General features: G+C 39.9%; 1 protein-coding gene across 3 annotated transcripts; it reads right to left on the reverse strand.

Moving 5' to 3' along the window:
• Window positions 1-1,550: 1,550 nt before the first annotated feature.
• LOC107309053 (pituitary tumor-transforming gene 1 protein-interacting protein-like) lies at window positions 1,551-23,093 on the reverse strand. Of its 3 annotated transcripts, none has more exons than XM_085538629.1 (7): window positions 22,963-23,093; window positions 20,216-20,268; window positions 17,726-17,834; window positions 16,586-16,694; window positions 13,013-13,078; window positions 9,214-9,260; window positions 1,551-3,152 (listed from the first exon to the last, which is right to left on the reverse strand). In XM_085538629.1, exons 1-7 carry the CDS (start codon window positions 23,075-23,077, stop codon window positions 3,103-3,105), a joined length of 549 nt encoding a protein of 182 aa, XP_085394755.1. In that variant the 5' UTR covers window positions 23,078-23,093; the 3' UTR covers window positions 1,551-3,102. The 3 variants fall into 3 exon arrangements, with proteins under 3 accessions (XP_085394755.1, XP_015708987.2, XP_085394756.1); XM_015853501.2 differs by having other exon boundaries at window positions 13,013-13,081; XM_085538630.1 differs by lacking the exon at window positions 13,013-13,078.
• Window positions 23,094-24,605: the final 1,512 nt, after the last annotated feature.

A 24,605-nucleotide genomic window follows, 5' to 3' on the forward strand; every position in this document is an offset into this window, starting at 1 on the left:
TCATCTTTTGAAAGGACAGGCAGTGAAAAAGACATGCGAGTCTGATGCCAAGAAGGTGCTATAAGAGAAAACGAAACAAAACCCAGAGGCATTCCAGCTCTCGGAAGTCATGCTGTCTCCCTACCTTCATTCTGTTTGTATGCTGCATGCATCCCTTCTCTCTTCCTATTAGAAAGCATGAAGGGGAAGAAACTTATCATTGAAAATGATAAAATGCCGCAGTTGACACAGCTGAGAACCAAAGACAGGCTGTTACCTCTTTTTACAGCTGTATCCCCCATTTCTTGTGACTACAGTAAAACACAAAGGCTGGTAACCTTCCTGCAGATAAGCCAAATCCAGCAGCCCTGTAAAAAATATGAAATACTGACATACAGGAGAGCTCAGAGAAGGCTGCAGTTAAATTACCAAAGTAAGAATACGTTCCATCCAGTTAACTCCTCCAATGATCACAGCAAACAAATAATCTGAGAAGTCTGGGTACAGACTGGGGATTTCTGCATTTTCTATGAAGTTTTAAGGCTGCTGCCCACAAAAGACTCATCATCAACAGCTATTTTAAACTGTATAAGCAAAATATTCTAGTACTGGGTGACCAGCTTGACTTTGGTAGAAATTACAGCCTATACTATGAAGTTAACATACACAAACACAGCAGTTAAAATACATTTGGTCAGTTGTTATTTCTTGATACCCACAAGTACAGTTTAGGAAAGCCAAGCAAACGAGTTGTTTACAATAGCATTTATCCCCCTCAACCTTCTCTCTAAACGCAATACCCAAATATCCTCCACGTTCTCAAAACATTTGGCTCTCTAATACCACTCCCATCTTTGAAATTATAAGAAAGGTTTTCCCCTCCTCCCCCTTTTGTTAGAATTCATGACAGCCCTTCACATAACGTAGCAGGTGCTGAAGAAAAATGCTTTTCTATTAAGCCAGGAATGTCACTACTTGGGCCGTGAGACAGCAGGCAGACCTTCATCATTTTTGCAAAAGCCCTCTCCAGGGAAAACCATCAGCACATTTTATTTCCACGCTATCAACTCACTCTTATCACAGACCATAATTTTTCCAGGACAGCCATTTGAGTAAGACTTCAGCTGAGCTGAGGAAACACAAAATTAGACGTTCTCTACTAATAAAGTGTCAAATGCAAGTTAAGAAAAAGAAGCATCCCCTGCTATTTGATTAATGCTAATTCCACTACAGATCCGGGAACCAGGTGCCATGTTTTTACATAAGCCCTCAAGGAACTGTACACTCTGAAAATCACAGTGCAAAAAAAAATGGATGGGAACACTGAACCTAAAGCAGCAATAGAAGACAGTCACTAAAGCTGAAGTACAGGCAGGTTCATTGGCACTGCAAGGAATGGCAATTCACCTCCACACACACACAAGCAAAACCTAATTCCTATTGCACTTCCATGGCATTAAATTCTTATTCTTTTATCAGGAAAAAAACAAAAGTAGAATACCTTCTTTTCCCAAACTCATACATGATCATTTATTTTATAGCAAGATCATAAAGAACAGAACTAAACAAACTAAGGATGTTAAAGTATTTATTTTAAGAACATTGATAAAAATAACATATCTTCAATACTGTACATTTTTTTGGTAATACACAGATAGGATGTTAGCTAAATGGCTGGTTAACAAGCTCCTTGCTTGCTTCATTATACTGGTAAGCAAGTAAAAATGCCCAATGAAATACCTCTAGGAAAGGAGGAAGTAAATCACATTATGGAGAAGAATAAAAGGTTAACAAAATGCTTAGTACACAGCGTCCAGCTGGAATGGATTTAACATTCTCCACAGTACAGTCTGCACAGTGCAGTGTTTTGTGTCTGTGGCTAAAGCAGAGCTGATAACACACCAATGCTTTGGCCTTTCCAAAGCATCAGAGTTTCTTTTTTTTCCTCCCCTGCCTGCCCCCACCAGCAAACAGGCTGAAGCTGTGCAAGGAGGTGGAAAAAGAGAAGTGTTGGGACAGCAGACGCAAGCTGACCAAAGGGATAGTCCATGCCATGTGACATCATGCTCAGCAATAAAACCCGAGGGGAATGTGTTTTGGTGGGAGTCAGCTGCTAAACAGACTGCATCACCTTTTTCCTTCCCGCCCTCCCCACCTCCCTCCTTCTGCTTGCTTCACTTACTAAACCGTCATAATCTTGACACACAGGTTTTCTCACTTGAGCTGTTCCCATTTTCTCCCTCATGCACTGCAGGAAGGTAAGCAAGCACATGAGCAGGCTCAAATCACCAAGCTCACTCCATTACAACTATAGAACACCGGTGACATACAAAAAAGCATACAAAAGAAGTGTTCACAGAGGCTGATGTTCCTCCTTAAACGTAGGCACAAACACACCTAGCCATGTTCCATGTTCATTTCAAAAATTACCTTCTGCCAATTTCACTAACCGAATTTCTTTTTCAAAATCAGTAATTTCTACAACTGCACTTAATTACTCAAAAACAAATAATCTCCCCTCATTAAGCCCTTAGACAGCAGTTTTGAAAACCATTTTCCAAAGGGAAAAGAAAGAAAACCGCTTTCATGTTATGGTGGTACATAAGAATGTGCCTGCTGAAGTTTCACCTACCCTCAGTAGCGACATCAGCTATTTTTGCTGTGTGAAGCTATGCTCCATTGTTGCCTTCTATTTTTATAAAGCAGATACAATAACAAAAAATCTTTATTTAGGAACACAAGAACAACGGTTTAGGTGGCAGTTGATGGTGAATTTAAGTACATGACTGTGACTGTTAACCATCTAAATCAGGTAACAGAAGACAATTTTAAGAGGAAGAAAGGTAACATTTCACAGACGTCAATATGATCAGAAATCATTTCTACAAACAAAAACTATTTATAAGAAAAACAGTTCCATATAGATAAAAGATAGAGACGTGTACTGCATGAAATCTTCACCCACACCAAAGTTTTATAACCAGCAGGAGGAGGTAGGGAACCATCTTTGGAAACAAAAGACAAACTCAAAGAGCAAATGAAAATAAGCAACAAAGGAAACCACCATAATCCCACAATCTTTCTGTATCATGGAGCTGCGTCTCCAAAGGAAGGTGCACAGCTTCACTCATTCTCAAATCTGCTGTATGGATTATCAGATTCCTGGAGCAGACCTGCAAAACAAAAGAAATGATAAATGCAGTTTTGTTTTATCGTGAATGCTTTATCATAAACATTGCTCAGGTTTGTGTTGGCAATCTCATTACAACTGATAACTATATATAACAAAACTAAGGAACTTTTGTATTGTAAGAGATGGTCTATCACTTAGACATTCAAGTGAAATAATGAACTGAAGGTTCTATTAAGCCCACTTAATTCTTGGACTATACTCACGATCGGGTATTTCATGGTTTAACAGAGAAAATATTTCCACAAGGGAAGTCTTGCAGAGAACACATTTATTATATATTACATATTTTATGTCTTATTTATGAGGTATTGTCCACAGAACACATCTGAAAGAGACAGGCCTACCAAACTTAAGTACAGAGCTGGCTCAGAAAGAGCAAATTCAGACTAGTCAGTTTATAAACTCAAATTATACGATCACAATCCTTTCAGATATATGATGCTGTTATTTTGTCTCAACTCTACTTCAAATATGCACAACCACTCGTTACGTCCAGCCATTTAGGGCATTTCTGCAACAGGACAACAATCTCTAGGAACAAAGATCACCCCTACACTCAATAAAGCTACCAGGGACCAGCACCACTTAATCCAAGTTGGCAGAGTGTTTCCATCACAAAGACTCTTGATGTTTTAACCAGAATGCTGTCAGAAAACACTAAAGCCACCCAATGATACTGAGTGACTGGATTTGCATATCATCTTCTTTAAAGGTTAGTTTGAGCAATCACTGTTTCATACAGCTTTTATTTCAAAAGGATTTTAAACCACACACCAGATCTGGGCTAGGCAGAAGCACACACTGAAAATAAGGAGTCCTGTTAAGAGTCAAGAGGCTGATCTGTCATTGTGAAAGAGCAGGGCAAGTGCCAATCTCTTTCATACTGATGGCTTTTTAACTGCTGTCTGGCAAGCCTGGTTGCTCTTCTCTAGCTCATTTATTTGTGATACAGAGTGAGAAGACAAAGCCAAACAAGATAAGCCAAACAGTCCCAATTCACCAATATTCACACTCACAGCAGTAGAAAAGAAACTACAGCCAGAGAATCATCAACCAGTCTCGTAAGAACTCCTCATAGATCTTTTATTCAGAAGTACTGAAGGCAGACAATACTTCACTGCCTTACTGCTATTCTTTCAAAGTAACAGCACACCTTATGATGCCAAGCAAGCAGGCGTGCCTGATTATTGTATCTGTAACTGCAACTGACTATCTGATAGGGAACAGCAGTATTAAGGAACCTGCACACCAATTCCAATAATAATTCAAATTACAAAGATTTCAAGCAGACCATTTCTAAGAAGTTAAAACAGGCCCTCACATCTAATGGCTGTTACTTGTCTAAGAACGGGTCAGTCACTTTGTAAAGCTTTGATCAGGTGAAAAGAAGACCCGGTTACCTGATAGAGTACCTTGCCTGGAAGGCACTACCCCTTTCTCATTATTCAGAGAAAGTCATCTTTTAGGCATTTGTGCAGGAATTAATCAATGGTATTTTGAGACCTCAAATTTTTTTTCCCTATTCTTTAAACCTGTAGAAGGCAGAGCCACTCATTAACCAAGGTGCCAAAGGTGAGAACAATCTTCCACAAAGTGGCAAGAGGTGGTGCTAGACATCCTGACAAAATAGCTTTGGAATAAAAGGGATAACCTCAATTTTGAGCTTAACCACATAAAGGACTCATAAACTGACAAAACCATGAAGATAATCAAAGAAGCAAGTCAAGTGCCTTGGTTGAGTTGCCTTGACCAGTAAGTATCATTGACCCGTTACAGCTACAGAACATATCAAAAAACATTATCATATCCCTGAAAAAGGACATTTATATAATGTATACACACCTATAACTCTGCTCATTTTACTTAGTTTGTGTATCTTTCTGTAAATAGTTTGGTAAGAGTTTATAGTGTCTTTCCTATAATTCAATCTAAACAAATACCTTCCGATGTATGAAGTGCAAAATAACACAGTAACACCATAGAAATGTTCTCTTACAGCTCAAATAGCTGAGATGCAAAGAGGTGGCATTCCACATCCAGTACTGCCAACTTGCAGTTAATCAGAGGAAGGCACACTTCATATATCATTTTCAAGAGGACAAACAGTCTTCTACTCACCTTCCCCCAACACACTCAGCCAAGAGCCACTTCACACTAGTCCTGATAGTTCAAGTGAATGAGTCAGTTTTGTTTGTTACCGCAAATGCATTTCTTTGCAGAGCTTCTTTTAACATTATTAAACTAACAGGTTTGATGATAAGCAGATATAATTTCCACATTCTAAGTTAAATTCAAGTTATCTGATCTGTTTGTACAGTACTGGAACTAATTGCTGAGGCATTAAGAACTATGGATGAATCGCAGGAAAGAAGGTACAAGCCCTCCTTCTAAATGAGGATAATTACGCTGGTTGTAACACTAGATAAACTATGGAGCTCAATCTTGCTCTCAGATATGCAGCCAGTTGATAAAGTCTCTTCAGTCCTTAGTATTTTAAGTAGATAATTAGATTGCATTAAGTGAGAAAGGAGAGAGAGCAACTCATCACTTGCATCAATTCTTAGCAAAGATGTTGTCTCAGGCCCCAGTAAGCGGACAAAAGAGGAGTCATAAAAAAAGGCAACATGACAGAAAGCTGCTGTCAGCTGCCACAGCTGCTCTTAGCCGCGATACTTACAGAGGAATTGCAAGCCTATGCTAATTGGATAGCATGTTCAGCACAACTGAAGCTCACAGACTGCCTTGAACCAGACATGAAGGCTGTTTACCATTTGGCTTAGGAGCAACTACCCAACTTGTAATTTATGCTCACAGCTACACACTTGCATGCTCAAGAGTCTTGTTTGCAACAAAGTCCTTTAAACCTTACTGTAATCTTAAATATTGATGTGCAGGACACTTATAAGAAGTTCTTACAAGAATAAGAACTTATCTTCATTACCAGATTACTATTTGACCTACTTACCAGTATTTAAGTAGGACTAGGAAATTTGAAAAGCTAACAGTCAAACATCTTTCCTCAGTTTGTATGAAATTAGGCCTCCCACTACATACTGAATTTCTACAATTACCTTGTCATTTCATAAGTCTTCTCAGCATGTTCATTCATATTATATACCATGCTAACTATGCAGCTTCTTACCCTCATCACATACCAGCATTGCTGGAAAACAGAATCAAAAGAAACACAACACATTGTATACACCTCAGAAATTGAGCTGGTTTCCTGAATGCTGCATATCTTCATTTCCTCTTTAACATCCAAATGAACAACCCTACTCTTAACATACAAACTAAACAGCTTCAAGCGTACAGCAATACAAGTTTCACTGTTCTACATCCAGAATGCTAAGCAAGGTCAACATGAAGAATGCACGCCAAACAGAAGGAACATTTGCTGAGACAAACTACTGAATATAAAAATCAATGTGTCACATCAAATAAAACAGACAGGAATATGTACCACTAAATTAGCTATCAAAACCTTTGCAGTATTTAAGTAAGTGGTTTGGAAGCCCAAAACCATGGAAAGCAATCACTTTGTAAAACAGGAGATACAGAATCCTTCCACGAATACCAGGCAAAATCCCAGGAAAAAAATAAAGCAGCTTCTTACTAATGCTACGCTGAACATACAATAGCAGCAAATTCAGCAGCAATTAAGTTGTAGTTCCTTTGTATGTTACACAAGCTGCAGAGTGCTCTGAATTCTACTTTAACATTTTCTAACAGTCAACATATAATTTGTGTAATCATATTGCATTCATATATGTGAGCAAATGAGAAATACTATCAAATTTTCCCACAAAGAAAGAATTCAAAGTGTGTATTCCTGGTTGCTAAAGCTCTCTATAGCTTCCTAAGCTCCCAAAGGACTGTGGCTAGAGTGACACCTGCAATGCATTATAAATGCATAATTACCATTTAAATGGGGTAATGAAAGCTGGTGGATGAAATGGGAAAAGGCATTCCCTTAAAGCCAAGCAAATACTGAAATTTCAGGCATGATCATCTTAATCTATAGAGTCAGGTTAACAAAGTCATTGTCATTCTGCCACTCATCCATGCCTACTTAACTGAGAATCATCTCTGCAGTGCGTAAGAGTGCAAAATAATCTAGTGTCTCCGTAATTATTTGCAGCAATTTTTATTAGATTACGTTTAATATGCTAACATATGTATTTGCTAGACAGCTAAAAATGAAGACGGAAGATTAAAGGTTATAGCAGGACTTACTGCATTGTCTCACTGACTTATTATGACAGCCACGTGTCTGCGTGTTATCAGAATACAAGCTGTACAGATCAGCAATGATACTTAGGAATTGCTGATGTTAAATGTTTTGTCTTTCACTTTTCTTCAGTCACGTGGCTCCTTTCAGTATGTTCCAAAGAGTTCAATTTTCCTTTAGAGCATACAATGAATTATTGAAATACAGGACTCGAACACATCTGATAACACCAGTGAAACTCTGACTTCACAATAAAGCAAAGCTGTCAGCAAATAGACCTTACATAAAAATTTCCTACTGAAATCTGACAGTTAAATTGTGATCTTTTGTGGGTAAGCTGCCTTGCAAAGTCTAACTACATGAAGGAATGGACATTCCTAACTCTTCATGACAAAATACACCTTCCACTAACAAAGAATGCATGAACTTGATCCTAAATACATCACTGACAGCCTACCATGCTTCAGCTGAGGTGCAAAATGACACTAACTCTCAGGATAGTTACAAGCAGGATTTTGAATTTGGTATATGTATCCCAGAGGCACTGAATCACAGCTGCCTTCTTCAGAAAACTCAAGTAGTGCAGACAAGGTCCAACCAAGCAATCCTGAAGTTAAGCACTGACAAGAGAAGTGCATCTTCAGTAAGATGTATGGCCATCCAGAGACAAACTAAAATCTCACAACCAGAATATAACCGCACACAGCTATTTGAGATGTCACTTAACCCCAGTGCGGTGCTTTGATATACTAACTGCTATTCCAAAGTCGAGTCCTAAGGCTGTTGGTTATTTAAAAAAAATAATAAATTTTAAAAAGATTCAGACCTATTGAAGCTGATCCTATCTGCCAGCCACAGTTCAATTACCCTAAAAACACTACAGGACTGGAGATCATGACTGATGTTTAACAAGAATTCTTCTCTCAACAACACCCTTCAGCTTAAGCTTCCCACTGATTTTCTCCTCTGTTCCAGCAGAAGAGTTTACTTCCCAGGGAGAGAACTCATACAGACCAACAGAACTACTTCTGCATCAGCACTGCACATTCATGGAGGCATTGCCAGTCTCTGCCAATCAGTTGAAGAGGAGGATAAATTAACAGTTTTGAGCGACTCTTCAGACCCCTGGAATCACCTTCTCTGACATTATAGCAATTTGCATAATAAGTGCAGGATAGTTTTAGCATATCTGTCTCTGAACACACAGTACTATTAACCCAACGAGCAAGTCAGATGAAAGGACTGACAGGCCTAGATAATAAGTCTCCTATATGATACTGCAGGTCCCACGGCCTCGCAATGCACATCTCCCACTGGATCCCAGTTCCACTTAAGAAACAAACTCCAACAATTTGAATCACTATGTGAGACTGAATTCCCCATCATTTTATCTTTTTTTTTTTTTTTTAAGCTTGATTTTAAAAGCCTGTTATTTTCTAGCCAGTCTGCCCTCCATCAATAGCCATAGGTCTGTTTTGTTGGCTTCAAGAATTAAAACAAACAAAACCAGTACTCCTAGGGAGATGCAGAAAGAATTTCTTACAATATACTTAAATGTCTGTCCCAAGTAAACAACCCATTCAGCACATCTACTCTCAACCAGCTGGAAAATCAGCTCAAGAAAAGAACAAGAACGTGACAGCAATGAGATCAGGTGTTCAGGTAGCAGAAGACACGTGAGCAAGAAACCGGGTTTGATTAGTTCTGCTGCTCATAAGGCAGCATGTCTCCACTGCAAATTCTAAAAACAATTAGGAGAAGGGAAGAAATAAATGTAGATACTGAATACTGAAATAAGGATACCACATACCATACTTCTTACGTATTTCGTCATGCTTCTGTTTTCTTTCATGTTTCCTGCAACAAATAAAGGCATCAGAAGAACATTCAGACTATTTTAAGCTGCAAGCAAAATGAGAATTAGTTAAAAATACACAATAAATTTTAAATAACTATTCGTCAGGTATGTATCTTAAAGATAGGATTCTCTGTAACTTCTCACTAACCAATATAATTTCTATAAATACATTTGCAAGCACAACAAAACAATTATTTTTTAATGTAAGTAGTGTACCCAGATGTATGTATATATACACACAGGAATCAAGGAGCAATAGTAGAAGACTCCCTAATGCTTCCCAGCTAAGAATATAAATGTAATATTTAGCTGCAAAGACAGTGTGCTTCAGAATCATGAATCAATATAATATTTTCATGAAGACCAAAGGTGCTGTATTACTGCTTTATTCACACAGCACAGCAAGTGTGAGAACTACCAGGTTCTATGATTTAACAGCGTACTGAAGCAAACACTAAAATGATGCACTATGTAAAAAAAAAAATAAAAAAATCCACAAAAAATATCTAGTTCTGTTGTCTAAGTTTTCAAGACAGAATCTGATACTGCCAAACTTCAACCATCTCCATGAACCAAGTACCTCACGAGTTAATTTCTCCTCTCTCTTCCTCCTCTCTTCCTTGCAAATGTATGGAGGGAAAAATGAAGGAATTTTAAATGGAAACCATTTCTCAGATAATTTCTTTTAGTTCCAACAAAAGGATCATCTGTTTTGCTTAGTTTAAAAAAGCAGGAAACTCCTACAAGGCCATTTCACCAGAAGGATCCAGGTCCTATATATTTTGAGGACGTGAAGTTTGACAAAAGATTGTTCCTCTAAATAAAAAAAAAAAGCATCTACATCAAAATTCAGCTCAATTAGACAAGTTGTGAGTTTCTTCAATTTTAATTTGCACGTATTCAGCAAAGAGCTGTTAAGCATTGACAGCTTAATTTACCGAAGATCCCATCTGCCCTGTGTATATTCCACCTTCAAACAACTCCTACTGCTAATAAGATTCCGTGTGTTCTCAGAAGCAACTGTCCTGTTTTTTGTGGATCTGAAGGGTTGAACAGGCCTCTCCATGCAACTGCACTTCTGAAAAGCTTGCAGATAAAGCATGATGACAAAACCAAATAGACTGACTCAAAATCTTCCATGACTGTTTCCCTAAAATACAGCCTCCTTTCTGTCCCATTGGAAGAAAAAGGGAAACAAAGAAACCTGGCCAAACTGAAGGGGGAGGAGAAAGAAAATGTAGAGATCAGGGTGCCAAGATGAAACTTGGGCCTGAAAGGCTGAAAAGAACAGGAAGAAGGGAGCTTACCTACTGAGGGTAAGCTGATGATAGGATTCTTGCTTTCTGTGCTGTGCTAGGAGGAAGAAATGATGTGAGGCAAGGGATATATCTGGAAGATAATGGAACGATTCTGCGTAAAGCAGTCTTATGCATAAAAACACTCCTTACTTGTGCACAGTTTCCACATGACGCCATATGCCATTACCTCAGACTGAGCATTTTGGGTTTTCTCGTTTGTTTCTTTCTTTCTTTTTACTGATGGTACTCACATACGTGATTGTTTTGCCTATCCTGGCTAAAATAACGGTGAATGACTGCTGCAGTTTCAACTGAAATCTCAGCACACAGTGCCGAATATGATCTGAACACAGAAAGTACTAAGAATCAGCAAAAGAACTTGGACTGAAATCAGCTTGTGCAAGCCTTACATCTCAGAAACTCTTTAGGAAACCTCTCTAAAAAAAATCTGATGTTCTGAAATCCTTACATTTACCCATCTGATGGATAAAACTATTCATATTTGGGAAACATTCAACAGATTCAGTCTTAGTTCTGCCTTGTAAACTGTCCAGTGCAACAACACTTGTGTGCACAGCAAAGTATACATTCCAAAAACATCAGATTTCCTAAAGATTAACTATATTAACAATTTGAAGATGATGCACACATCAGAGTAGATTAAGGTACACAGTTATCCCCTGTGCCCTGGTTATGAGCTATTGCTTTAGAACAAATACACATTAAGTGCTGATTTAACTGAACATAGCATACACATGGCCTAAATAAGTTTAGCACAACAGGGCACATGGTTTTAACATACAAGAAAATGCTCACATTCCTCACAGGATTCTCTGTGAGGATTCCTTTTAGTAGTAAACCACTTTTCTTTGTTGTTCTTTATTTCAGTTTCACCAATCCAATTTTCAAAAAACTAAAATGGACAGAATAACAGTGGAAGGGTGAATAAGAAACACAGCAACACATCATCCACTTATTGCTGACACTGGAATTTCTGCCTACTAGCAGTACTATTCTGTAAAGGTTAAACCTTGACATTAGACAGGGTGACAAAAAATGAATGAGTGACAAAGCTTGTCAAGGTTCTTGATGAAAAACTGGGATCCATATTAGTGCACCAGAAGATATGGAACCAATTAGTCTTATCAAATCATCACAAACAGTTTGCTATCGAAAGAACATTTCATGACAACTCTGGATGTACTCATGATATCAGAAAAGTTATCTTAGGGGATACAGAATCATGTCTTTTTAAAAGCTTGTTCATAACAGTCAAAGAGCAAGGACTATCACACAACTACTTGAAGTTTTCCCTAAAGATTAAAAAAAGGCAGCAATGGTAATACACTCAATGCAAACAATGTAAAGTGGTGTACTGCCAAAATAAATAATCAAAAAATACCAAGAAATAATGAAAGAAAGACATGCATATTTTTTCACATGCATTCTACGGTATTTTTCAGTGAGTCTGAGAGACAGAGGAATCAAGCCCTGAATTTAACCATCAGTAGTTTGACTGCTTGATGTATTTCCTAAGAAAGCACAATTATCAGGTGGTACTGGAGGAAGCTCTCAACAGCAGGTTGTAATGGTTTTAATAGACAAACACTGACAAATGTTTGTAGCAAGGTGGGTTTGGATATCTGTACTCTGACATGTTGATTTAACAAGTAATAGAAGATAACAGGAAAACAACAATAATTGGCTGTGAATAAATGCTTCCTGGGATGTTTCACTTAGTTTCCTGCCTTCAAAAAAGGCTTTCACCATCAATGACTTATAGGAAAGTTCATGAGAACTAAGCCTACAGATTGACACAAGTGTTTCAAACTGAAACAAAAGATGATAGGACAGAAGGGAAGAAGGAAAGGAATATAATGGAAAATCCCCTTAACGGAACATAAAGAGAAGCATATGACTAGCACAGAAGCCTGTCACTTACTACAATAAATTGTTAGCCTAGTCAACACATCAGCGGTCAGGGTTGGTCTTAAGAACATGCACCCTTTTACAGCAAGACTCAGATTAACATATTCAGAAGCATCAAGCTGGAATAACTGTACTGCTGCAACAACATGCTCCATGCTAAGGTGTCAACATGTGGATTATTCCCATATGAGAAACTTAATGCCTTCATTCAAAAGCTCCCCAAGGGGTCTTACCCAGAAGTAAGGCATCAGTCCAGACAGAACCCTCCCATTTGCTCTCAGCAGGCACAGAGAGCTCAGGGTACTTACTCTCAGCTTCTCAGAGGTTACAGAAATGCCAGCCCTAATTGAGTCTGCAAATCTCACATTGAGCCTAGCTCTTAAAAAGTCTGACACTGTCAAGGAAACTACACAGTATCTCTATTGGAGTCTTCATTTAGCTTTAGTGCATGCATTCCTTAGAAAGGCAGAATACTCCTATACTACTGCAAGTGTGTAGCTATACATCAACCTGCCAAGACTTACCTCTGAAGAGACTGCAGTCTTCGTTCCTCTCTCTTTCTAGCCAGCTGTTCTTCTTCTTCATCTGGCCTACTAGAAGGCATATGAGGAAGAAAAAGCAACTTCAGTGCAAGACAATTCGTGTTTAGTCATTTATGTTCAGAAAGAATTTGTGGTCTGATCCAAGACACTTCTTCACGGCCATGTAAAATTTCATTGCCAAATAATGGAATAGTTTGCGGAATTACCCTTACACGTTTTATTACACCCATCTGCTTTGTTCATCATATTCAAATGAGGACATCACCATTCAAAATCTACAGGACAATTTAAAGCCTCAGACAGGTTGCAGACCATTCCAGAAGCAGGGATCCTACTTGCTATTTCCTTTATTTGTCGCACCCCATTTAGAGTAAGCCAACTGCACACATACATGCACAGTTAAGTTCATTGTTGCTTCTTGGAAGAAGACTGATGGCTCATAAGCCTTCAGTGTCAGGACAATTTATCTTTCCCAACAACCACTGCTATCCAATCTCAAGTTGCCCTCAGGAAAGCAGTCTGAATGAACTGTCTTGTCAGCTGTCTGCCTTGTTATGAAGTAAGCAAGGACTTATCAGAGTGCACCAGCTATGTGAATCTGGGAAATGCTGAGTCTACACGGTACATCTGAGCTGTGTGTGCACAGATACACCCTACTGAATGCACATACTGAAACTGCATAACACAGTAAGAGATGCAGCATACAGCCTTCACCTGCCATTAGGAAAAGCTTTGTGATTTGCTTTGAGAAAACTCACCTTCACTTATCAGCTATACCATATGAGAACTGTAAGACTCTAAACCATATGCTAAACAAAATTTATCTGTTAACTGTTTGACAGTATCAAATCACAATTCTTCAGGACCAGCGAATGGACACTTGCAATGCTTCTCTAGAGGCTGATAATCTTCCAGAACTCAATGGAGATGGAATATTATTAATGTCTGCAATACTAACATACCTGCTAATAGTGAAACACAGTTACAATGCCACACATCCGCAGCAACCAATACACAAGTTAAACAAGAGTGACATCCAGTGGTTAATTAGAGCATGTCTAATGTTTTAACAAAAAACAGAGGTCAGAGCTGGAAATCTGAACTCAACTTTCCCACCTGTTTAATCAGTCTATACACATTTGAATGCATTAGCTGTTTAAATGCAATCCACCAATTCAAAATCCACATTGCATTTAATGTACAAATTTTCTAGTCCCTCCATTTTTGTTACCACTTAAAGTTAGCAAGTCTAACTCTATGAATTTTAGGGCGTTAACAGTAAAAAAGCAACAGGCACACTTTGCTAGAAAACTATGCTAGATAATTTTCTCTGACTAATTAATTCCCCATATTTGCATGTCCAAGAACACTAGAAGCTTCTGTTCACGAGGATCCTTCTGTAAAACTACCTTTCTGGAGATCCCAATGTCTTATTGACCATCTCATCTCACATTGGTCTTGCAAAATATAAAGCCACCAAATCAACAAAACGATGGTATAGGATTCAGAGAATGCATTTATTCCCTATAACTAAGAAAGCATTAACTAACTTCTGACTTCTGGATATTGCAAACAAATGAAGTTTTTCATCAAATTCAGATAGTCTGAAATGGACAATCACTTTTTCAAGGGGGAGGGGTGGGTAATCTGAAGTAGTTAAGGAGAAAGTTTATTTTAGTACAGTTTCATGAATAGCTGTATCTTAAGTACATGGAATGAAACTTGAAGTCCAAGCACATGGTAAAAACAACAAAATACAACAACGCCCTAAAAAGCCAAAGGATGCTGCAGGGATGGAGTCAGACACTGCCTTCTAAAACATTCTGTAACTGTACAGCTGTGAACTCCCAGAAGGAATAGCAATGCTCCTGAAAACCCAATAAATCAATAAAACAGTTCTTATACTACACTCCTACAAGTTTTCATTTTTCCAATTAATACCTAGCTTTTTTGGTGGAAAAGGAGAGTCCTTGAATCTCAGAAAGTAAAGGGCAAAAGAATTCCTGCTGAGAATGAGTGGGTTTAAAGCTACTAATACCTCAGACTACAGCATAATAATACATTCTGAATCTCCCTGAAATAAGCTGGACCCCACATTGACAAGACCTTTAAATCCTCTAAGTGTCAAAAGATTAAGCTTGACACCTTTGGAGCAGTGGCATAAGATGACTCTCAACTAACCCTCTATTTTTAGAATTAGATGTTACAGCAGTGATTGACGACTTAGCTACTAAAACTGAAGTCTAACACAAATCTCTTTTTTCACAGGAATCAGGCTCTATTTGTTGGCATGTCAGCCACAGGAGCCTACACAGTTCTTCTGTAGAAGAAGCTGACAGATCTTACATAAAATCTAAGGCAGTTTTATGCAGTCCTCAGGGCTTATCAGCACAGGGCTATGGAGTTAGCAATTTCTGCACTGGGATGGATGTGCACTAGGAAAGACCAATCCACCAGCAGAGCAGGTACATGCATCTTCAAGGTAAAGAGAGAAGAATGATATTTTCTCCTCTTTTTTCCTTGAAAGCCACAGATGTATAATTTTTCTCTGGCTTGAAGGACAGCACTAAACAATGCTCAAGTGCATAAATTCTAACAAAAGAATCAAACAAGGACAGTGAATTACACCTACCTCAAACAGAACAGAAATCATTTCAGATCAAGAAATGAGGGCCCACATATTATTCCAAAGCACAAAAGGTACAGAGCTGGAATTGCACTGCCCAGAAACCTAAAACTCTAAAATTTCATTGATGCTAAGGAGAATAATGTGATGCCCCAATAAACATGGTCTTTCAGGTATTTCACTAGAAAATAAACACTTACCACTTCAGATGACAGCACTGAGTTTGTGTGTGCTACCTGCTCATCAACTAATACTCCCTCCTTCAGAAGGACACTGGCCAATTAAAGTACACCAAAAAAGTTCTACTAGTTCTCCAGTATTTTTAATTTCTTTAGTATTACTTTACATGTAAATAAGTCAGTCATGCTTAATATTCCAGAGCAAAAGAGTAGCATCTTACATTTAGAATATTTTATTGAATTAGCAAACATAATGGGATACTGACAACCCTCTGACAGACCCTGGAGCAAACTCTGGAGCATGGGTACCAAATACCACAGGACACTGTCACTCAGTCGCTCATATTCCCCACCCAACACCTTTCTGCTTGCTTTAGAAGACATCACTCACTCAGCAATCACAAGTAGTATTTATTTTGGCCATTTAAATACTTCCAGTCTTAATAAGGAAATGAAAAATGTAGAACTGTAAAGCAGTAGCTTATTTTAAAAACACATCTGTGATTCTGTCACTAGTAACATCACTTCACTGTCATTTCAGCATCACTTCCACTGTCACTAAATATTTTTCTGTAGTCTTTCTGAAACAAATAAAATAATGTGAACCAAAATATGCTTTCAAATTATAGGACTCTTAATATGTTGGAATGCAAATAGTTGGGAGTTTTTGTTTTGTTTCTGGTGCGTGCATCAGCAGGTAAGGAAGAACTGCAGACAAAGTTAGTAAAGAAAACAAACATACGTACTTACCTCTTGAAACGTTTCCTGCAGTAACAGCAGTAACAGCAACAGACTGCTATGGACACCAGAATGATTCCGGCTACTACAGCTATGGCAATAATTAAAGCCTCAAAGTTTACTGAAAAATACAAATACATTTAACTTGTTAAACTCCAGCATTAGCATTTATCTTTCTGATAGTTCTTTCTTCTACTTCCCAAGCCTTTTTTCAGCTCTGTGTACAAAAAAAACCCACCAACACCCTACCCCAATCAGAACTCCATATGTCACATTAGAATCTTGCTACTATGCAATATCTACACTGAGAATTATTTTAATTCCATTTTACATATTGAAAACTATTACAACTCGTTCTGTAGTTCTTTATATTATACTTATCTTCTGCTGCAGTTCCACAGTTCTACACACCCAATTACTACTTCAGTCACTGTACTGTGACCAAAAAGCTGTGTAGATGCAGCAGCATACGTGTGATATGGACACCAGCAATTGATAACGCATTAATATTTTATTCCATAAAAAAGTGCAACTGAAAGTCGGTCATTTGTTTTTGAATTTTGAGAGCTGCAATATTCACCTTTGTTTTCAGCAACACCGACCCAATGCCTGTCTCTTCATTTCATTTGCAAATAAAGAAAATTAAGATGACCATCCTCACAGATTAATTAAAGTTTCCTACTAAATCTGAAGGGGAGAGCCTCAATAGGGCTTGACCACTGAACCATAGAATAGCAGGCTGCTCTTTGTCTGACTTGCTACTGCAGCAGTGAGTCTGCAGGCTGGGAGGGGGCACTGCTGAGACACCTGTCCTGATCTGACCAAAGGATATTCCACATTCCAATCGTAACCTCTGCCCCTCCCCACCCCTCCCAGTGAATTACCAGGGAAAAGCTGCAGCCTCACTTCAGACTTTGTGCGCCCTGATGGTGCAGTGGTAGAAGTGCCACGTTGCAACACCAGGGCCCGGGTTTGAATCCCCCCTGTGGCGCAAGTGGTAGAAGTGCTGCTCTGCTACACAGGAGGCTTGAATCCCGGGGGTTGGAATCGATGATCTCTAAGGTCCATTCCAACCCCACGAGACTATTATCTATTATAGACTGAGCATACATGTAGATACATCCCTACCGCAGAAAAAGAATTAGTACCTACTCCAGCAAACTCCCCATCGAGCATTTGAGAGTGAACATAACGAAGATGATGGAAGAATGCTTCTTACAGGATAATCAATGCAAGTGTTGTTGGTGAAGCACCAAAGGCACTGTGCAAAACAAAGAAAGAATGATTACTGATGTTCAGAAAACAATTTATAACAATTAAAAAGCAATTTATAATCAAGTGCTCCTCTCCACAGACAGAAGTATGATACAGTATTACACACTGGCAGCATCTTGTAGTATGGAACCTACTGAAGCTCTGGCACAGCTCCAAAGTAAGCCTAGTTTGAATATTGTACTTGGAGATAATAAATATTTACACAGGTCTGGAATCATTCGGGTGACATATTAAGGTACTCAGTACATCTGAGAATAGAAAGGTTTTGTGTTTGTGTTTACCAAAATTAACAATTAACCCAGTATATCAAGTAGGCCAAATGGAGAATCACACAAAGAGACAATTCTCTTAAGATGTCAAAAGCAGCCTCCACACATTATCTCATAACATAAATTTCTCAGATTTTACTGTAATGGTAATCTTATAGTAATAAATGCTTCTTTTGAGTTAGTTGAGTTTCAGGATTCCAAAGCTCTAACCAAAACACACACACATTATTCCTTACTTAATAGTACCTCTAAAATGAAACCCAACAGTGTATCCATAACAATACCAAGTATTCAGAGCTTCTTGATAGAGAAAAGACAAAGAAACATGAGAAAATAGGTGCCCAGAAGATGAACTCAACTATAATTAAGATAAAGATCCCATTATTTTCTATCATAATTCTATTTTAACTGAATCAAATGACTACATTTTAGAGTTTGTTTGGATTTTTACCTATTCACTATTAGTTAAGTTTTCATTTTTTATCTGCTGCTATTACTTACACAATTGTCAATTCATAACTTCTTCAACTAAAGCAATTTACCTAATTCCAGCAACCCTTCACTTTCATATTGCTCAAACAAATGCTGATAGCTTTACTTATAGCCTTTTTCTTCTTTAAATGTAAACATGAATTGTTTGAATTAAGTCACCTCTTCAAGGTTAACAGTGATGCTATTGCACTAGTAGCCCCAGATCATCCATCATTCTGTCATAGGCACAAGACTGGTCTCCATCATTGGTTTGACAGGTTCAGAGGATAATATATCTGTAACTGCTACAGTGCCTTCAGAGCACATTGACATCTAAAGGACTTTTTCCTCTCTCAAGGTGAACACACAGCTCTCAGCTTAATAAAGCGGTGCTCGTATGCCAGTTTTGGTCCTCCCAGGCACCAGCCACAGCACCTATTTGAAGTGACAGTCACACCACTGGTAGCAACGAACATTTAATCTGCAGTGACCCGTATTTCCTGTTTCCTACTTTGCATTTTTGGAGATGAAGAGTTCTTTACACAATGCCAGGTTTATGATAACAAACACAGAAGTCCATCAGCCCACAAACAATGGCTACATCTACCCAGCAACCCACAAACAATGGCTACATCTACCCAAAGCAACTGCTTTTTTGTTTTTAAAGAAAGATACATAAACGCTTAAAACAAGCACAAAACAGATAAGCTTGGATATTTCTCAATTTTCCCTTGTGAAAGCTTTGCAGTAACTTATGTAATTGCAGGACTCCTGAAGCAGTTCTTCCCAGTGACATCTAAAGCCAGAACTGGAAACACTCTCACATTGCAGGGACAGGCACACTTGGACGTTTGTCACAACTACCCATGCTACAGAGCTACAAAGGTTTTGAGTAAAGGACACAGAATCAAATTCCACTGATTTAAATGTCTTCATTACTACAGTCTCTTTGGAAATCAAACCGCTTTGCTATTGTGACCTAGCCTGGAGGTGGAGAGGCCAACAAATCCGAACATCTACAAAGCAATAATCCAGTTGAATGCACTGCTTAGGACATATCTAGAAAAAGGCATTTCCAGCCTGCTTCATTCATAGCTAGCTCTCGTCATCTGGATACAAGAAATGCAAGGCACTTTATCCACCTATGAGTCAGATTACCCAGCTCTCCTATAAGGTGGAAACGCAACCAATGCTGCTTGCAAATTGAGGGCAAGAATTAAAACCAGGAGCAGTGATTTGCTTGGTGGCATCGTGGAAGCACCCAGCACCCACAGCAACAGGCAGCCTATGTTCTACTTTGTCAGTGCTCTCCAGCCAAGGCAAAGAATTACCCTCAGCAACTGACCAGACCAGAGAGCACCTGGAGAGGGAAAGTACAGCGTGAAAGATGGAGGGAAGGACATCAAGGGACCACTACTGACAACTCAAAACCAGCCTAGAACTTACTGATCTGGATCTCCTCTTAGTAAGGGTAGTTTAACCAGGTTCATCATTTCTAGAGAACAAGAACAAAAACAAACCCAACCGAGCAGCCAAGTGAACAACGCACAACTCAGCTTAATAGGAAGTGGAAAAGCATCAAGTTCCCAGTCAAAACAAAACTTTTAAAAGATACTTAAAATCTTACCGAAACATTTCTCAGACATTCTTCACAGGACCGCTGGGAAAACTCTGAGCATGCTGGAGAAGGAAAAAACAACCACATGTATCACATTTATGTGTATTCAGTAACATTAAACATTTAACACGATACTTTGTTTTTTCCCCCCTCACACACACTACTGCGTACAAGCAAAAATTCTGACTATGAAAGGGATGCTGTTGTTACAAAATGTAATGCAGCCCCAGCAACTGAAACAACAGTTTCGTTCTGCTTTATACACTTCTCTGGGCTGCCTAACTTAGAAGATACGCAGATCTCCCACCAGTTGCGTGTTCCCTTCAAGAGTAGAGAACAGAACACAACTTCTCTCAAGGTAAGGAACACCCAGCCCCTCCAATCCGCCTGGAAACAGCACTATGTACATGTACAGGCACAGAGAACTTGGAAGTTTTCAGATTCAAATATATGATTTCAAGGCGCTACCATAATAACTTCATCAGGGAAAAGAAAATCGTCAGGCATAGCACTACTACCAACAGTAATATGTTTTTAGATATTCATCAGTCATCCCTTCTATAGCAACACATGAAATAAGCATTAGGCATCTAATGTGAGATAAAATGACAAACTGTTTTTACACAGCAAGTCTGGTTTACCAAGAAGCAGAAGCAGCATTTGATAAGCAGAATCATTCTTACCACAGCATTTTACCAAGAAGCAGAAGCGGGATTTGATAAGCAGTACCACCTTTATGAAGTGTTTTACTCTGCATAACACACCTTGCACAGAGGTATCGAGATCTATACACTACAGTATCAAGATCAGATTCTCACAGGGAAATAGATAAGAACTATGACTGTCTACACTCAATTTACTTCTTTCAATGACTAGAATTCTGTCAGCACATACAGGAATTGTAATTACCTTAATTACTTGCATGACCTCATCTACTAGGGAATGTACTCGTGGACCTGTGCAACAACACAGTTAAAGCACACAGGCCCTTCCTTCACAAAATACACGTATAGTGGAATGCACAGACAAAAAACCTCTGTTTAAAAGCATTGCTCCACACCTCTCCTCCCTAATATGCAGGAAGGCAGCATTCACAAAGGGTTGGTTTTATTACTACTACTTTTTAAGGAAGACAAGGCTCTGAAACGCTAAGAACTGTGCCATAGCCTTCAGTTCAGTAACCCTTCCAGAAGGAAGCTCCTACTATCCCACTAAAAACAAAACAGTACAACCGCTCAGATAGTCAGAAACCTTTTCACACTTATGTTATTCATGGATAGTTTGTTTGTTATTAATTTGTTTTCTACCTACATTCTGAGTTTACACCACCCATCCCATCTGGCATAGTTAGAAAACATACTCTTACTACCCTTAACTTTTCTTTTACTCCAGTAATCAAAACTCATAGAGCATCCCTCTTATAGTGGCTTTTGCAAGCAGAAAACCTTTGTAGCCCTGCTTTGTGCACATCCAACTGTGCCGAACTTCTACAACAAGGAGGAGCACAGCACACCATGTCCTCCAGCCACAGACTGAACGGCCTCACTCTTCATGAGACCATTGCTTTGGGAACTGAGCCACCTGACAGCAAGGCCTTATGTTTTACCAACTACTTCGCTTTAGGTTTAAAATAAGATTATAAACTACTCATACAACAAAGCAATCCAGCCATTCTTCTTCATTTTAATCTTTTCTCTAGCACTTGCTCCTTAAAGGTCACTGAATCTTCCCGCAGCAACAACAAACTCTGTGCCATGAGCAACCTCCTAAAATCATGTGGAAGTAAAAACACACATAAAGTCCTTGCTAAGGAACCTTGCTGCCAACTCAATCCAGCTTTTGTCTCAAGCTAAGTTATCTGCTTTGGTTTAACTGATTAACAGGCAGCTGTCAGCAAGTTCCTTCCCTAACTGTTTAGGATCTATTGAGAAACAGACAGTTCCCTTCCTCTGCTGTTCCAGGTCTCACCAAGTCTGATGTTTCTTCTCAAGCACAAACCGTACCACAAAATAAACGAGACTCCTCAAATGGGACTTTAAAAGCAGATGTCACAGTCACAGAATCACAGAATGACCCGGGTTGGAAGGGACCTCAAGGATCATGTAGTTCCAACCCCCCTGCCTGGCAGGGCCACCAAACATACACATTTACTAGATCAGGTTGCCCAGGGCCCTGTCCAACCTGGCCTTGAACACCTCCAAGGACGGGGCATCCACAACCTCCCTGGGCAGCCTGTTCCGGGGCCTAACCACTCTCCTAGTGAAGAACTTCCCCCTAACATCCAACCTAAATCTTCCCTCTTTTAACTTAAAACCATTTCCCCGTGTCCTGCTATTGTCAGCCCTTTCGAAGAGTTTACTACTTGAATTTAAGGAAGACTAACCCAACCTTTCTACCCACATCTGCTACCACCACTCAAATACGAGGAAGCACTCCATCAACCGCCTTCCAAAAGCAGCTAGGATATAAACGACCCCAAGACAACGAGCAGGATGGACTCTCCTGCAGTCAGCTTCCTCTTCCTGGGCGATTTCCTCCTTATCAGCGAGGAAACAGGGGCGGCCGCCCCCAGACCCCATTCCCCATTCCCTGGGGCCGCCCACCCCGCTCCGTGCCGCGGGTCTGTCCCGCCCCACCCGCAGGGAAGGAGGACGAGAAGGCGAAGGCACCCGCCCCTCTACACGGCGCCCGGTGGCTTCGGGGAGAGCTTCGCAATGCCCAGAGCTCCCGCAGACTTTCATCCGCCCCCTCCTTACCCTGCGTCGGTGCCGGCGGAGCGGTGGTAGCGAGGAGCTCCTCGGCCATCCCTGCACAGCTCCAGAGCAGCAGCAGGCCCAACAGCCGCAAACCCCGCACACACCCCGCGCCCATCGCCCCGCGCAGGCCCAGCCGGTGCTATGGGCGGGCACTGCGCCTGCTCCGAGCGGGGCGCATCACAGCTGTATGATGGGGTTCTTGTCAGGATGTGAGTCCGGCTTTGTGCTGCTGAGCTTTGTTAGCTCCTGGACAAGGAAAGGGAGGTGTGATATTGGGCAGTAGGTAGCCAGGGTACGAGTGTAGGTTCTTTAGTGCTGAATGACTGCTTCACGTGGGAAATGAATGGTCACAGAAGTACAGAATAGCAGGGGCTAGAAGGGACCTCGAGATCATCAAGGCCACCCCCTGATAAAAGCAGGTTCCTACAGTAAGGCCCCCAGGAAGGTGTCCATATCTTGAATATCTCCAGAGAGGGAGACTCCACCAGCTCTCAGTGTTCTGTTACCCTCACAGATGGTACTGCCTATGTTCCAGTTTGTGCCCGTTAGCTCTTGTTCTGTCACCAGGCACCTCTGAAAATAGCCCGGCTCCATCCATTTGACTCCCACACGTTAGATGTTTATAAGCATTGATTTTAGTGGGAACTATTAGTAATAGGTGAGCAGTTGGACTGGATGATCTTTTAGGTCTTTTCCAACCTTGGTGATTCTATGATTCTAAGATTCTCCATTAAGCCTTCTCCAGGCTGAACAGCCCCAGGTCTCTCAGCCTTCCTTCATACAAGGGATGCTTCAGGCCCTTAATCGTCTTTGTCACTCCCTCCAAGAGTGGCTCTGACTATTTCAGTCAGCAGTGATGCCCAATTCTTCTGACCCTCTTTCACAAATTAAGTGGCATTTAGACCACTTTTGTCAGTCACATCATTATGAAATCAAGTTTGTGAGTGTAGAGAGAACAGCTCTTCACTGTTTGAGTCTTTGAAAATGCACTTGACCCTTTAGGAATGTTCTTCATAGAGTTTGACTTTGCCACCCCCTCTGTCTTCAGACATCTGTTTCACCTTACCGTGGAAATTAATCACCCTAAAATCCCCCACAGTGAGAGACGAGTAGCTCCAGAAAACCATTCAAAGCGAAACAGCCTAACTGCTGGTAACTTGGGTGACTTAGGGAACTAATCTTGTCCATTGGTTCTAAGGTGGGCTATTGGCCTTCAAAGCTGACATATATCACACCAGGATGGTTTTGTGAGAGATCTGGCAGTTTCAGATTGGAAGGTGCCCTCACCTTAAATGACATTTCAGCCCATATATTGAAGAGTTAGTTACATTTCATGCAGTTTATGTCATCTTTGGATTTCTGCCCACAGCACTTGCATTTCTGCTTCTCTGTTTTCAGTAAGTGTTCGAAAACTGAAGTCAAAGTGTGGGTGAAGGCACCATATGCAAACCAAGGTGTTTTTACTTGAACTTAATGTACGACAATAATGATTCACGAGTTCTTCAGCCTTCTTGAGTTGGCTGAAGACCAAGTTTTGCCATGTGTTAAGGTTCATAAATCCTTATGCTCTGAAACACTATTTTATTTCATGTCTCCATATTCTTAAATCACTAGTAACTTGCTCTTGGGATAGCAGATACATG

The sequence above is a fragment of the Coturnix japonica genome, chromosome 2, assembly GCF_054131305.1.
Source record: "Coturnix japonica strain WE chromosome 2, WE-NBRP24, whole genome shotgun sequence".
NCBI lineage: Eukaryota > Metazoa > Chordata > Aves > Galliformes > Phasianidae > Coturnix > Coturnix japonica.